The sequence below is a fragment of the Gracilinanus agilis genome, chromosome 5 (assembly GCF_016433145.1).
Source record: "Gracilinanus agilis isolate LMUSP501 chromosome 5, AgileGrace, whole genome shotgun sequence".
In the NCBI taxonomy this organism is placed as follows: Eukaryota; Metazoa; Chordata; class Mammalia; order Didelphimorphia; family Didelphidae; genus Gracilinanus; species Gracilinanus agilis.
The window spans coordinates 230,855,677-230,871,689 of NC_058134.1; the positions used below are offsets into that span (position 1 = coordinate 230,855,677).

Consider the following 16,013-nt stretch of genomic DNA (forward strand, 5'->3'; position numbering starts at 1 on the left):
TTTTAGATAAGGAGAATCAAATTATTTTATTTACATTTATATTATATATATATTTATATTATATATTACTTCCCCAACGTCACTCAGATAATTAGTATTAGAGCCTGGACTGAAACTGACTCCCAACCCAGCTCTTTCTACTATAACACACATAGAAACAAAGCAACAGATGACAGCTTACCTCATTAAATGTGTGTGTGTGAGTGTATGTGTGCACACATGCATGCTTGCATGTACATGGGCATGCATGTGTTTATTCTCAACGAGAATGCCTGGTGGTTTGGAAAAAGTATAGGATTTGTAGTCAGGGGACCTGGGTTTACAGTATCCCATAGAGTTGGAAGGGTCCTTAGTAGCCCCTTAAACTAACTGATATCTGCAGAGAATTCTCACTTTGGCATGTGTGGTATAAATAGTTCTTCTTGAAGACCTCCAAAAAAGATCTACCTCTCAAGGCAGTCCATATTTTGGGGCAGCTTTAATTGTTAAGTTTTTTCTGACATTAGGCTTTAGTTGTCCTTTTTGCACCTTTTCTCCTGGTGCTCCCAATGCTGCCCTTCTCCTCCATGTGTCTACTTTTCACATCCTGGAAAGTTCTTGAACAGCTTGGAATTTTGATTCAGCTTCATTCTTTCTTTTTGACCTTGTGCAAGTCACCTCCCCTTTCTGGGCTTGAGTTTCTTTATCTCCACATGAGGGGATGGTTAGTAAGGCTCCCTCTAGCTCTAAATCATAAGAGTTAATATGATCAATATTATTTACTAGCACTAACTACAAAAGTAGAACATCTGAACATCTTTTTTTTTACCAATAGGTATTCCTTTTACACTATTGCTAAATCAGTGTTGGCCAAGACAGTATCATTAATAGATTTTAAACAATATCAACCTAATAAGGGGTTGTTCAGTCTGTTCTCTGAGGCCAGAACATCCATTTTTCTCCTATGTTCAATGCCAGTGGTACAGTGGATAGAGTGCTGGGCTTGGAGTCTGGAAGACTTATCTTGAGTTGAAATTCGGTCTCAGACACTTAGTTGCTGTTTGATTCTGAGGAAGTTGCTTAATCCTGTTTGTCTCTCTATTTCCTCATATGTTAAATTAGCTGAAGAAAATGGCTTACCACTCTGGTATCTTTGCCAAGAAGATCCCAAATAGGGACACAAAATCAGACATGACAAATAATTGAACAGCAACAAAAAATGTCAGTTGTGGTTCTTTATTCATTCCCTCAGCCCATGATAAACTACTGAAAGTCAAAAGTTATCTTTTTGGTTTCTATAGTCTTCCATTCTTAAGAGTGGAGTAGCTAGTATTTTACTGCTGAGGCTGAGGCTCCAGCTCCAAGCTATTAAACATTTTTTTTAAACTCTTACCTTCTGTCTTAGAATTTATATTGTGTATTGGTTCCAAGGCAGAAGAGCAGAAATGTTTATGCAGTGGAGGTCAAGTATCTTACCCAGAGTCACCCAACCTAGGAAGTATCTGAGGCTAGATTTGAACTCATGTCTTCCTGACTCCAGGCCTACTGCTCTATCCACTGAATCACCTAGCTGCCCCCTTACAATTAACCTTTGACATGGTGCACTTGGCTTCATCCTTTCCCCAAGGTCACACAGACATTTGCTGTTTACAAATAACAAAGTTAAGATTTCACTCCATTTCTTCTAACAACAAATCTAATGTTCTTTTTCTTACAAGATTTCCATCTAAGTAAAATTGAAGGGATTCTTTTTTTTTTTAAAAGGCTAATTAGATTTTATTTATTTATTTATTTTTAGTTTTAGGCCCTTAACTTCTGTGTATTGACTTATAGGTGGAAGATTGGTAAGGGTGGGCAATGGGGGTCAAGTGACTTGCCCAGGGTCACACAGCTGGGAAGTGTCTGAGGCCGGATTTGAACCTAGGACCTCCCATCTCTAGGCCTAGCTCTCAATCCACTGAGCTACCCAGCTGCCCCCTGAAGGGATTCTTAAAGAATCTTTCTCCCCCCTTATTCCCTGCCCAGCTCTCCTCTCTCCCCACCCTACACAGGACTTCAAGGTGACATTATTCTCCATGATCTTTGGTCCTTGATTTTATGCTGTACCTCCCAACTATTTCACAAATATGTACTTTAGCTACGTTTATACTCAGATGAGCCTATGATCTCACTGTTATGGATTCTTATTACAAAAAATACAGTCTCTACCTCTCTACACCTCTTCAACCTATGTGCCAGGAGCCACTCAGAGAAATAGGGTTTTTATCAAGGTCCCATCAAGATCAATACAGATGGCAAAGCCCTGTGCTGATTCTTGTGGCCTGAAAATTGGACCACAGGATGGATGGTTTACCTAATCCGATTGCTCTCTGTGAATCCCTTCTGATCAACACTTTTTATTCTTGAAAGTATTATAATCTAGATTTTTAGGATAGCCTTAAGTCCTATAGAAATCCCCTAAGTACTTTCTAGTAAACCATCATTTAATGAGTTAAAAGCCTTTTCCCTCAGCAGAAAATAGCAGAAACTGCTTGTATCTTTTTCTTTCTGCTTCAGATGTCCCAAGGACACGGCATGGCAGGTCCAAGCAAATTCCATTCTCACTTTAGTACCTTCCCATGCTGAGCTGTACCCCACAATCTTAAAGGCTCATTCTTTAACATACCTTTTGAAGTATGGAGAGTTTTTATTAAAATAAAACTTAAAGTAAGACTCATTCTTTAACCTTGAGCACTGTCTCATCCGAGCATAATCTACATGAGAAAAATTTTGTGTGTTATGTGCCAACTGTAATGTAATTCTTATAACCTTGAGTTTTCTATACAGCTTTGATTTCAAATGTACTTTGTAGAAAAAACTGTTCTTGGAAAAAATGTATAAAATAAAGCACAAGCTCAGGGGCTGTTGGAACAGTCATGAGCTAATATGTTAGACTGATGGTTCCCAGTTTCTGCTTTGTTCTTTCTCACCTAAACCATACACCTTTCCAGACCCCTGGCACTGCTGGCTGGCTTCCAGCACCTATGGGACTTTAACTATGTCCTGTAAATCCTCTGTGGTAGGAGAAATGTCCTTTTTCATTTGTTCTGGATCTTCTTGTACATCTGTGTAGATACCATTGGTGCATTTGGGTTGTGGCTGTCCATCAGTTATCCTTTGGTCGAATATATGACTGATTTTCCTATTTCATTCATGTAGCTTTCTGGTGATATTCTTCACATTACTTTTTCTCTGTCGACATTTCAATTCTTTCATACCTGCTATGTACTTCTCCATAGTCTTTTTTTTTTTTTTAATATTTTAAACCCTTAACTTTTTTGTGTATTGACTTATAGGTGGAAGATTGGTAAGGGTAGGCAATGGGGGTCAAGTGACTTGCCCGGGGTCACACAGCTGGGAAGTGGCTGAGGCCGGATTTGAACCTAGGACCTCCTGTCTCTAGGCCTGCTCCATAGTCTTTTGAGTGACTAGCTCCTTCAGTTCTTTGGAAACTTTGGTGTTCCATGACATATAGCCATTTAATATCATTGGAAAAATGTAAATAGAAAAACCTTTGTTCCTGGGAGAAGCTTGGAGTCATTAAAGGCATTTTCCTATTTTTCTTAAGTCAGTCTAGTTCATTCTTCTCTTTTTGACTCAGGGGTATTTTTAAGTCTGTCTTGATATAAATATTTAAAGTTATCTTTGTTGCAAATTTTAAGGAGTCTTGAAGAGGAAGGTGGTAAAAGGTTATCAACAATATCACTTCTTTAAAACAGTAAAGAGGCAGCTGAAGGGAATAAAACCAAATTCACAAAATTTGAAGCATGCATGGAAATAACTTCCTAGAAGAGGGGTTTTAGGGCAATTTTTTTCTACCAATTCAAATGATTTTTATAATATTTTTTTAAACCCTTGTACTTCGATGTATTGTCTTATAGATGGAAGATTGGTAAGGGTGGGCAATGGGGGTCAAGTGACTTGCCCAGGGTCACACAGCTGGGAAGTGGCTGAGGCCGGATTTGAACCTAGGACCTCCTGTCTCTAGGCCTGACTCTCACTCCACTGAGCTACCCAGCTGCCCCAATAATTTTTTTAAAACATGAGATCATATATTTTGTACATTTTTAGTGAATTGTGTGACTATAAAGATGAGATCTGTATAGAATATTATTTGCAAGTCTGTCCATTCTCCAGTTCTTACACTTTTTCAAGGATGCTCTCTATAGGTTATTCTTTTTTTTTTTTTTTTTTTTTTTTTAAAATTTTAAACCCTTAACTTCTGTGTATTGACTTATAGGTGGAAGATTGGTAAGGGTGGGCAATGGGGGTCAAGTGACTTGCCCAGGATCACACAGCTGGGAAGTGGCTGAGGCCAGATTTGAACCTAGGACCTCCCATCTCTAGGCCTGGCTCTCAATCCACTGAGCTACCCAGCTGCCCTCTATAGGTTATTCTAATTAAGACTATAGGTAGAAAAGTAGGCATATTGGACAACTAGTTATTTATAGTCTCAGTTACTTTTTTTCTTTAATAAGGAGATTCACAATGATTTTCAAGCCTTATATCTTGATAATTGATTTTTTTTTCTCCTTTGAAATTATGCCCACCCTCCCAAACCCTGTCCCCAGCATGGACTTCCTCTCTCTCTCTCTCTGGTTAGTCTAGTCCAGTGATGGGCAAACTTTTTAAAGAGGGGGCCAAAGGAAAGGAAATGCTCATCTGTCAGTCTTTCTAAGGCAACTCTTTCAAAGTTTCATTGTATTGTATCCTGCTCATTGTATTCGTCAGATTAGAAATAATGTCTAGCAGCCCCATAGAACATTTCAGGGGGCCACATCTGGCCCATGGGCTGTAGTTTGCCAATCACTAGTCTAGAGAGTATCTGAGGCCCCATTTAAACCCAGATCTTCCCGACTCTAGGACTGGTGCTCTATCTATTGAGTCACTTAATTTCCCTGAAACAGTGTTTTTTGTTCCTTTTAAGAGTCTAATAAAGCCATTTCCACCTTTCAATACTTCCCACCCACTTTTTTCACCTCTCCAAGAAGAACCCATGAGCTATCCTTCCATGCAGCTTTTCTTTTGTCTTCTGGTTTTATCAAAAGACTATATTAGAGTGGTTCATTCCTTGCAGGAATTGGTTCCTGGATTGTTTGCTCAAATTTAGAGTAGTGCCTGATAAGACAATATTTGCAAACAGTTTGAAAACAGTGTGATTTTGTGTTTTACCTAACTCTGTCAGATTCAAATACATAACATGCTTTGCTATTCTGATAGTTATAAAATCTACCTAAAATTAAAGTAAATCATGGCAATAAATTGAATAGCGCATACCATCAGAAATAGAATTTGAAAATGTTATATGGGAAGGAATGAAATAGAATCCTCTTAATTCAGCATGTTTTGTCTTATACTATCTTCTGGTTTTGTCTTGTTACTTAATTCTTAGCATTACTTGAGTTTTCAATATCTTTTTCCTCCTCAACTAGATTTAGATTTGTGAACTCTGAGGGCTAAAGTCAGTCATATTTAAATCAGATGCAGCAGATATACGTGTGTGTGTTTAACAGCTATTTTTATGTTGCATTGAATGATCATAAAGTATATTCAATACATTTTTGCAGTTTGGTAAACAGTTCTGTTGTATCAATGACTAACACATTTTAAAAATAGTTGTTAAGGGGCAGCTGGGTAGCTCAGTGGAGTGAGAGTCAGGCCTAGAGATGGGAGGTCCTAGGTTCAAACATGGCCTCGGCCACTTCCCAGCTGTGTGACCCTGGGCAAGTCACTTGACCCCCATTGCCCACCCTTACCACTCTTTCACCTATGAGACAATACACCGAAGTTAAGGGTTTAAAAAAAAAATAGTTGTTAAAAGCCACTTGAGTGTTAAACATTGCCCTCTTGGCATATTACAAAGCTATATTTTGTTGTTTTGTTTTTTATAGGTTTGAACTTTACTTTTTGGTGTTGTTCACCAACAAAATTGAATTCTGTATCTTTAAATTAATTTGCTTTCCCTTTTGTCTGCATTTGGCTCATTTCCCTAGTATATACCTGATTTGATTTTTACGTAGACTTGATGCTTTTTTCCTTTCTCTCAAATGAATGACATTAGTTTTCCTTTGGAAACATACATCATCCTCAATATTAAATGATGATTCGGCTACAACTAGTTAATCCCTTTCCCAAGAACTCTTGGTCTCTCTTGGGATTAAGTCTAGTGTTAGAATTATCCTATATGATAATGTTCAGTTAATTACTCATTATCTGGTTTCTTCAAGTAGAAACTAAGACCACAGAGACTGCAGCAGCAGGTAGAATTGCTTCTAGTCAGGGCATAGTCCTGTTTATTTTACCTAAATCCATTCAATAAATGCTTATGTTCTCTTAAACCTGTCTGAGATAAATGAGGTGGTAGGAACATGTTCTTTCTTCCACTTTCTTCATCAAGGAGAAAACATTATTTGGATATGCAATATAAATATGCATTTTAAAAAAGATTTATTTAATTCAAATACTAGTCTTAATTTTAAAATGAACTAAATAATTGTGGTATAGGTATTTGATATTTTGTATGTGGAGGCAACTTTCTGGGAGGTATGATAATGGAAGTTATCACTGTTATCTGTTTTATATTTAGAATATTTTATAAAAGGTGAACAATAAAAAAAATACTTAATTAGATTCAGCCTCCAACCTTGCCATTTATAAAGCCCATTTGGAAAAACTGTAAAAAAATTTTATTTTATGGAGTTCCAGTTCAAATTATGGGTTATAAAAAGTTTCAGAGGTAAAAGTGGATATTCTAGATTTATAATCAATTTTCTTTCTGTTTGTGGAAATTGAGCTCTGAAATGGAGATTAAAAATGTAGCCCTTTCCTGGACCTCAACAAAATGCTCCATTATTTTCTTCTTTACATCCAGTCTCCAATAAAAGACCAGTCTTTCCACTTGTGCATTTGATTCCATTCCCACGAATCACCTCTGGAAGCTTGTTCCATTGATCATTACTGCCTCTTCTCTTTATAACGAATTTCTCATTATATGTTGTTTCCTTCAAAGATGCTTACAAAGATGCTCAGGCCTGCGCATTTCTTAAGTAAGATCCCATTTCCTCAAAATGTTGCCCTATATCTCCACTCTTTCATATCCAAACTTGTAGAGGAAGTCATGTCCTGGCCTCTTACTCATTTTCTCTTTACAACTTCTTTTAATGATCTCATTAGCTCTTATGAGTTCAATTATTGTCTCTATACAAGATAACACCCAGGTCTATGTATGTCCCAATATGTCTTCTTAACTTTGGGCAATTCAAACTCAACTGGTCCTACTCAGTCAATTCTTAAATTCACCCTTCCTCCTGATTTCTCTGTCTCTATTAAGGATGACACACTATCTTTTTGATCCACAGCTTAAGTCATTCTTGAATTTTTCCTCATCCACACATCAGTTCTGTTGCCAACTCTGCAAAATTCTTCCTCCATAATATCTTTAGAATCTTATTTCATCCTTTTCACTCATAGGGCTATGATCCTAGGTCAGACCCTAAATACTCTAACCTATGTTGTTGCAGTAGTCTCCTCATTGGACTCCTGACTTAAGATCTCATCCTTTTCTACTTTATCCCCTGACTGCCAAAATTATCTCAAAGCAAAATTCTGACCTTGTTATCTCCCTTGGGTAGGAACTTCAGTGTCTTTATTTATCTTTAGCATACAACTCCTTTGTGGGCATTTGGAGCTGTCCACAGCTGGTCTCAGCCCACCTTTCTTGTCTTTTCATGACTTTTTTCTTTAGACCTCCCAGTCTACCTTTTCTTCTCATGTAATAATGAATGCATTTTTCCTCTTTGTATATAGTGCATTCCAACCAAATAGGTCAGCTTGCTGTTTCCCAAAATTGAGATTCTTTCTCTTATTTCTGTGCCTTTATACAGGTAAATTGTATAACCCAACACTCATGGAATATACTCATGCCATCACTTCAGCCTTTTAGAATCCCTAGTTTCTCCCATATGCCACCTCTTACCAAAAACCCTTCCTGATTGCCCTAGGTCTTAGAATTCTTTTCTTCCTTAAAAAAAAGAATTGTAGTTGGGGGGCATCTGGGTAGCTCAGTGGATTGAGAGCTAGGCCTAGAGATGGGAGGGTCCTAGGTTCAAATGTGGCCTCAGATATTTCCCAGCTGTGTGACCCTGGGCAAGTTACTTAACCTCCATTGCCTAGCCTTTACCACTCTTCTGCCTTGGAACCAATACACAGTATTGATTCCAAGATGTAAGGTAAGGGTTTAAAAAAAATTGTAGTTGTACTTCTGTATTCACGTTTAAATCCCCTCCCTCCCCCCCCCCCCATTCAAGTTCTTTGAGGGTAGGGACTAATTTTCATTTTAACTTGTATTGCTAGCGAGTAGTATGCTTTGCACATAATAGGCCCCTATGATTATTTGTTGGATTGGAATAGGGCAATGAAATTAAAATTTCCCTAAAATGTCTAGGAAAAAAATGAGTCTTAGTGGTGTTTACCATTTTCCTCCCTAAAATTTATCCTTGCTAAAGAAGAAAAATAAATTTAAAATCATGTGCAATCATGTTTCTATAGCAAAGATTACCCCAAGCTGAATTTTATTAGTAGATTTAAATCGTTATGTATAAGTCATCATTTGTTATTATGTTCACAGTCTAGAAACTATCTGACTGCTTGGGTTGAAAAGAGAGCTGAAAAACTCTGCTGTGGCCTCATGAGGTTTACATTCTAATTTTCATGATATAGATTCTTAATACAGAGTATCTTAAAAGTCTTTGAATGGTTTTAAGCTTCAGTAGCTTGAAAGTTTAATTTAAAAGCTTTAATAGAAGAAACTGCAGTAAGAGTTCTTGGGATTCCCTATATATTGTCTATAATCTAATACACTAAGTTTTTGTTTATCTAGAAATTTCTCCACTTAAATTATGATTTTTTTTGCATATTCTGCATTGTACTTTTACGAGAAAGGGATAAGGGATGTATTTCATTAATTTATAATGAAATTTCCAGAGTGTGTCATTGATCTATACAGATTTAGTTTAATCTTTTTCCATCTACACTATACTAGCATTGTAATGCAGGTTCATAATATAGTACTGAGACTCTTAACAGTTTTCAGATATTCTCTAAATCAGTGGTTCCCAAACTTTTTTGGCCTGTCGCCCCCTTTCCAGAAAAAATGATTGCATAGCCCCCTGGAAATTAATTTTTAAAAAATTTTAATAGCAATTAATAGGAAAGATAAATGCCCCTGTGGCCATCACCGCCTTCTAGGTAAATGACAGAAATAGATAGGTTTGATTAGAGAGAGTGTTAAGAATCTGAATCTAAATGGATGCTTGCTACATGTGTTTCTTTGGGAGGAAGAGAAGTGAAGGAGACAGAGACAGGGAAAGAGAGAGAGAGAGGGAGTACTGCCTTGTAAATGATTAATGTTCTGTACATGTGCAATAATAACTTGGAATATCTGCTTGATGAGTTTTTAAAATTATTATTATTTTATCATTTTGCTGGGCATGGTGGTGTGATACCTGCCATCCTAGCTATCAAGCTGATTGAAACTGGTGACTCCCTTAAGCTCAGGAGTTCTTAGCTGTGGCAGGATAAAGCCAATCATATGTCCACTCTCAGTCTCTCACCAGTATGATGAACTTCTTTGAGTAGGGGGCTACCAGACTGCTTAAGGAGGCATGTACTACCACAAGTCATAAACAACAGGCCAGAGTTCTCCTGCTAATCAGTGATGGAATCAGGTGTTTTTAAGGGCTTTCAGCCTGGCCAACATGAGGAGACCCAGTCTTAAAGAAAAAAAAAATTCAATTAGCAGTCATTTATTTTTTTCTCCCTTCAAACTCCTCATCTGCCCTCTCCCCTGACCCCTACTGAGAAAGAAGAAAAAAAAAAAAGAAACTCTTTGCAACAGCATGTTTCATTTTAAGCCCATTTCAACATGTAACTGCTTGATGTTGAACTCACAGGTTAATGCCTTTTCTTTTTCAGGTTTACCAAAAATCTGTCTCCTGATAAGATAAATCTCAGTACTTTAAAGGGAGAAGGTCAGCTGACAAATTTAGAGTTGGATGAAGAAGTTCTCCAAAATATGTTGGATCTGCCGACCTGGCTTGCTATCAACAAAGTCTTTTGTAATAAAGCATCTATTAGGGTGAGCAATTTCTTGTGATTGTTAGGCCTTTTATTATCTTTCATTTTTCCTATTTTTAAATGGATTTCTGATTTTTCATAAAGAAAAATATTTTTTATACTGAAGGTAATTGGGAAACAATTATTCCTTGGTCTGAATGGCTATTTGAAAATTTATGTGCCCCATTAATATACTTGAAAACATATATTAAAACTAAATACATGACAAAAATTGGTTTTAATGTTTGACTTATGGATAAGAATGTCCTCACATTATCCAATGTGACAATTTAAAGTTTCTAATGAGAAGGGTTTTCCATGTAAAATTGTGGGAATTGAATCTTCTTCAGTGCCCAAAAGGCTTGTGATGCCATCCATTTGGATATATATTTTTCAAAGTTCCACATCACAACTTCTTACTCCCTTAGGCTTCTTTGTGAAATGTTGCCCACCTAGTGGTCATCTCTCTAGTGAGAACCTCTCCAACTTTTAATTTGAGCTTAGAACAAAGTTCTAAGTTGGGTCCTAGAACAACAGACATACAATTTGTGGCCTGGCCTGTGGAGAGCTCTTCTAGTTTGATAATGCTTGCCAAAACTGGAATGTCCATAACTCAATGTTACACCTCTGTGTTCTACTGAGATATTGGAAGAGAACTTGGATGGATCACCTCCCTGACTTTCATTTTCCTTTTCACTAAAGTGGTGAGGTGGAACTAAATGATCTCTAAATTTACCTTTTAGCTTTGATGTTCTTTGAGTCCATATAATTCTCATGTATGAAATCTGTTTTTGGATTTTTAAAGTAGTTTTTTTTTTAAGTCATTTGTTTTTGCCCTTCATCCTTTCTTTAGTAACAGATTAATCTGTCTTCCTTAGAGAATCTTGGTGACCTTTTTAGGAATCTGATTTTTTTTCTAAATCATGTGTTTTGCTTACCAAAATCTAACACAATTATTTCTTTAGTTTAAAGAGCCAAGTTTAGGTGCATTCTAGGTAGCAGAAATGCCTGCTAAGATTCATGAGATGAAATTCTTGGCTTTGAAATAAAAACTGTAAAAGAAACTTCTGTTTTTTACTACAAAACATGTAGTTTTCCATGGGAAGGTTTTCACATTTCTTTTAGCTTTTCTCTTAGTAGAGAGGATCTTTGAGCTTTGTTTTTATCCCTGTCACTCACATTTCACATACATAACCTAGAATCATTTGGTTTGGGTTTCATTTCCAAAGTCTGAATTCATAGATGAAGCCAGTCAGGTAAGTGATGATTGTAATTTTTGCTATGAATCAGAAATTAATTTTTAGTGATAGAAGACCATAAATGAGTACTCACAACACCCCAAAAATTAAGTGACAATGTTGTTTTCCCTACACAAATTTAAAATGTCTTTAATTTCAAAATATGAACTGTTTCCTTAATTTTGTTATTTTAATATTGAAGGTAAAGAAAAAATAATTTGATATGATTTATTTTCCCTTGAAAGTATAAAAATGCTTTGATCTTAATGTGATATTCTTCTTAAAAGGTTTAAGAATTTACTTTGAAGTGATACATACATTTTCCTTTTTCAGATACCTTGGACAAAATTGAAAACACACCCAATATGCTTGGTAAGTTCTGAAAACATCTCAGAAATGAAAATTTATACAAGTACATTTAGGGTAGTGTATTAAAATTAAGCTACTACTCAAATAAACAACAACAAACAAAATATATTTTCCTCATTTGTCTCTAAGCCAGTTTTGTAACCACTAAGTCTTAGTTTTATTATCTGTATTTTTACTTTCCTCACATGACATTTGGAAGTTCAAATGAGAGTTGATTACATCAACTAATTCATAAACTCTGAAGTACCATACAAATGTAAATTAGATAAGTAGGAAAAAAAACAACAACAACATGTTTTCTTGATTCTGCTGTGAACCAACTGGGTAAATCTGGGAAAGTCCTTTCACCTCTCTTGAGCTTAATTTCTTCATCTGTAAAATGAGGCAATTGTACCAGATTCCTAGAATTTTAGGTTTTATGTCTTTTTCCTGACATTATTTAAATCTACAAAGAAAGTGGGAAAATTTTTTTACAGCAAGTTTGTCTGATGGGAATTGCTCAAATATATAGGGAATGGAGTTGAATCTATAAAAATAAGGGCCATTCCCCATTTGATAAATGGTCAAAGGATATAAATAGATCATTTTCTGAAGAAGAAATCAAATTATCTATAGTCACATTAAAATTGCTGCAAATCACTATTGATTAGAGAAATGTAAATAAAAACAACTCATACTTGTCAGAGTGACTAATGGTAATGACATGCTGGAGAAGATGTGGAAAAACCGGGACACTAATGCATTGTTGTTGTTGTTTTTTTTTAAACCTTTACCTTCCATCTTGGAGTCAATACTGTGACTCCAAGGGTTAGGCAATGGGGGTTAAGTGACTTGCCCAGGGTCACACAGCTGGGAAGTGTCTGAGGTCAAATTTGAACCTAGGACCTCCCGTCTCTAGGCCTGGCTCTCAATCCACTGAGCTACCCAGCTGCCCCCCACTAATGCATTGTTGATGGCTGATGGAGTTGTTAACTGTTCTAACTATTCTGGAGAACAGTTTGGAGCAATACCCAGAGGGCTATAAAACTGCATACTCTTAGACCCAGCAATACTACTAGGCCTATATCCCAAAGAGATAAAAGAAAAAGGAAAAGGACCCATATGTACAAAAACATTTATAGTAGCTCTTTGTGGTGGCAAAGAATTGGGGATGCCCATCACTTGGGGCAATAGATGATCAAGCTATGGCATATAATTGTGATAAGTCAGTATTATTCTACAAGAAATCATGGGAGGGATAGTTTAAAAAAAGACATAGAAGAACTGATGCAGAGTGGAGTGAGCAGAACCAGGAAATCATTGTATATAGTAATAGCAATATTATAAAGATGATAAACTCTGAAATAATTAACAATTTGATTGTTTTGACAATAATCTAAGACAATTCCAAAGGAACTATGATGAAAAATGCTATCTACCTCCAGAAACAGAAATGATTAAGTAAAAATCAAAATGTATATTTTTTCTTTCTTTATTATTTTTGTTGTTTCAATGTGGCTAATATGGAAATATGTTTTACATGATTTCACATGTGCAATTAATATCATTGTTTACCTTCTCAAAAAGAAGGGGTAGAGTTGAAGTGAGGGAAATAATTTGGAATTAAACATTTTAGTTAAAAATGCAAAAAAAAAAATAAGTTGGAAAAAAATTTAAACTTGCTTTTCCCATAGTAACAACAAAAATTTAGATCTTATTGTTTGATCTTGAGCTTTTCCCCATTACTTGCCTTTGACATATACATCTTTATTTGTATTATTGTGTTTAAAGCTGTAACATTCATTCCAGCTTACCAAATTAAGGCCTAAGACTATTTCAGTAGCTTCCAACATGGTTGTGGCAGTCTTCTTGCTTCTGGTCTTTCTCTGTGCCAAGTCTTTATTCTAGGTCTTTGAAAAGTGACTCTTCATTGTCTGGTGAATAAAACATAAAACTGACCCTGGTTTTCAAGGTCTCCACTATAGGGGTCCATACTACCTTGTTAGTCTTATCTCATTAGACTCCACTTCATTTAAGCTAAATCATGGAACTATTCTCCATCCCCTGTTCTTTTTCTGCCTTTCTCGGGTTTCCATGTCTTTGGCTTAGTATCCCATGCTTAGAATAGACTGAATGTTCATCTTCATCTATTGAAGTCTCTCCCTGCCTTCAGGCCTAAATCAGGTGTGGCCACTTTCTCCTAGAAGCCTTTTCTGAGGCTGATCTTTTAAGGCTGATCTTATTTCTTCCTCTTCAGATTTCTCATGTGTGGACTACTCCTTTGCATGGATTTCATTTTCTCTTATGTCAGGTACTTGTGTCTGTGATCATCTCTCACCTTTTTTCTTGGACATAAACATATGAAGACCATAGTCTTCATCAGATCTATCTGTGTATCCCCAAATTATTTTTGCAGAAGTACTTACTACACATTTGGGTAAACTAAATAATGAAATAGATGATAGAATCCCTAGCATATTTACTTTTTACTTTAGTGATATAAAGCCGGAAGGTATTTCCTCAGGACAGAGCCCTCCCTGTGAAAGAAAGATTTTTGTTTGATATCTTATTTAGCGTAAATAAGTGATGGATTTTATTGCTTTTAATATTGCGGTGTTCACTTTCAAAATTCACTTTTCCTCATCCCACATTTGCAATCCATTGTCAAATGTTGCCTTTTCTACCTTTACAAAATCTCTCAATATGACCCATACTCTCCACTCCCTTAGTCACCCTCTTAGCTTAGACCCTCATCACCTCTCACCTAGCTTATCAGGACAGCCTCCTGAATGTCTCCCTGTCTCTACTTTCTTTCCACTCTAGTTCACCCTACCCTTGTGCCAGAACCATTTTTCTTCATCTTCATTTATCTGACCATTCAAACTCTCCAACTTAGTCATCTCCAGTGACTTCCTGTTGCTTCTAGGATATGTAAGGTGCCAGCCTACCTGGATCTTTCTGAGGGGCCCTTTCAAATGGCTTTCTCTCATTTAATCTCTACCTGTTTACCTGGGCAGCAAAAGAGTAAATATACTTTTAAAAAAAACCCTTGCCTTCTGTCTTGGAATCAATTATTGATTCCAAGGCAAAAGATCAGTAAGGGCTAGGCATTGGGTGTTAAATGATTTGTCCAGGGTTACACAGCTAAAAAAAGTATGAGATCAGATTTTAACCCAGGACCTCCCATCTCTAGATGTGACTCCCAATCCACAGAGCCATCTTGATGTTCCCAAGAGTAAATATACTTTAAACATTTTCTGAATTAGTTCCAAACTTGACTGTGACCTTATTTCTTTTGCTCATTTTGGGCCTTCTAGAGCCCTTTTATTTTCTGTCTCCTGTGTACTTACCATATAATATTTTATATCTACTGATTTTGTGTTTGGGTTGATGCCACTTCCTAGAGCATCCTTTAGGGATGGCTCCTACTCTTACCTAAACTGTAGTTCCCTGGGGAGTTGAATATGGAAAAAATAAAATCTTCATAATAGTATTGATAATGGGGTAGTAGATGCAAATTGTCAATTCTTCTCTGTTTGTTATTTTTGTATTAGTCCCTGGATAAAGTAATAATGGAAATGAGCACATGTGAAGAACCCCGACTCCCTAATGGTCCATCACCTATAGCAACTGCTTCAGGACAGAGGTCAGTTATTATGCAAATCTGTTTGGATTTCCATTTTCTGAAGTATGAGGTATAGCCAACTCTTCTTTATCTATGGGAATGAAACACAACCACATTAATAAATTGAAGTCCTGTTATCTCCAAATCTTATTTCAACAAAAGATTTCTGCCACCTTTCCCTTTAAACATTTCCTTTTTGAATTGCTGATCCCTAGAGTTGTTGGAGTTGATTTGCAGCTTTTAGTTGCCTTCACATCCTCTGTCCAGGGTGCTAAGAACATATGCACATGGGATAATAAACTCATTTATCAGCTTCGGAATAACTAGAAGACTTAATGCAACTTTCCAGTGCTTTAGTGAAAATGTCAAGTCACTCTTAAAAGTGATAACTTACAAGTAGACTGTTTTTATGTTTGCTTTAAAATAAAGGATTGTTAGCTCTTTGAATACTGAATTACTTTATTCTATGCCACATCTCTTTACAAATGGAATATTGGTAAAGAGAAGTAGCTGCTAAGTGTAATGTGGGTTTAACTATTTTTAGAGAACGTGAATAAACAAAGAAATTAAAGAAAAGTGTCCACTTCTTGTAGTTTGTCAAGGTGAGGTTAATCTGTATTTTAACATCCAAATTTCTTTATTTTTCATATATTTGGACTGTGTTGTTTTAT

General features: G+C 36.2%; 1 protein-coding gene across 1 annotated transcript in view; it reads left to right on the forward strand.

The window, feature by feature from the left end:
• The first annotated feature begins 219 nt into the window (after window positions 1-219).
• The window catches only part of UHRF1BP1L (UHRF1 binding protein 1 like), a 52,797-nt gene continuing 37,003 nt past the window's right edge, over window positions 220-16,013 (forward strand). Inside the window, exons 1-5 of the mRNA XM_044679158.1 lie at window positions 220-289; window positions 7,028-7,064; window positions 9,991-10,153; window positions 11,703-11,741; window positions 15,272-15,363. Coding sequence (XP_044535093.1) covers window positions 220-289; window positions 7,028-7,064; window positions 9,991-10,153; window positions 11,703-11,741; window positions 15,272-15,363 — 401 coding nt within the window. The remainder of the gene's footprint in view (window positions 290-7,027; window positions 7,065-9,990; window positions 10,154-11,702; window positions 11,742-15,271; window positions 15,364-16,013) is intronic.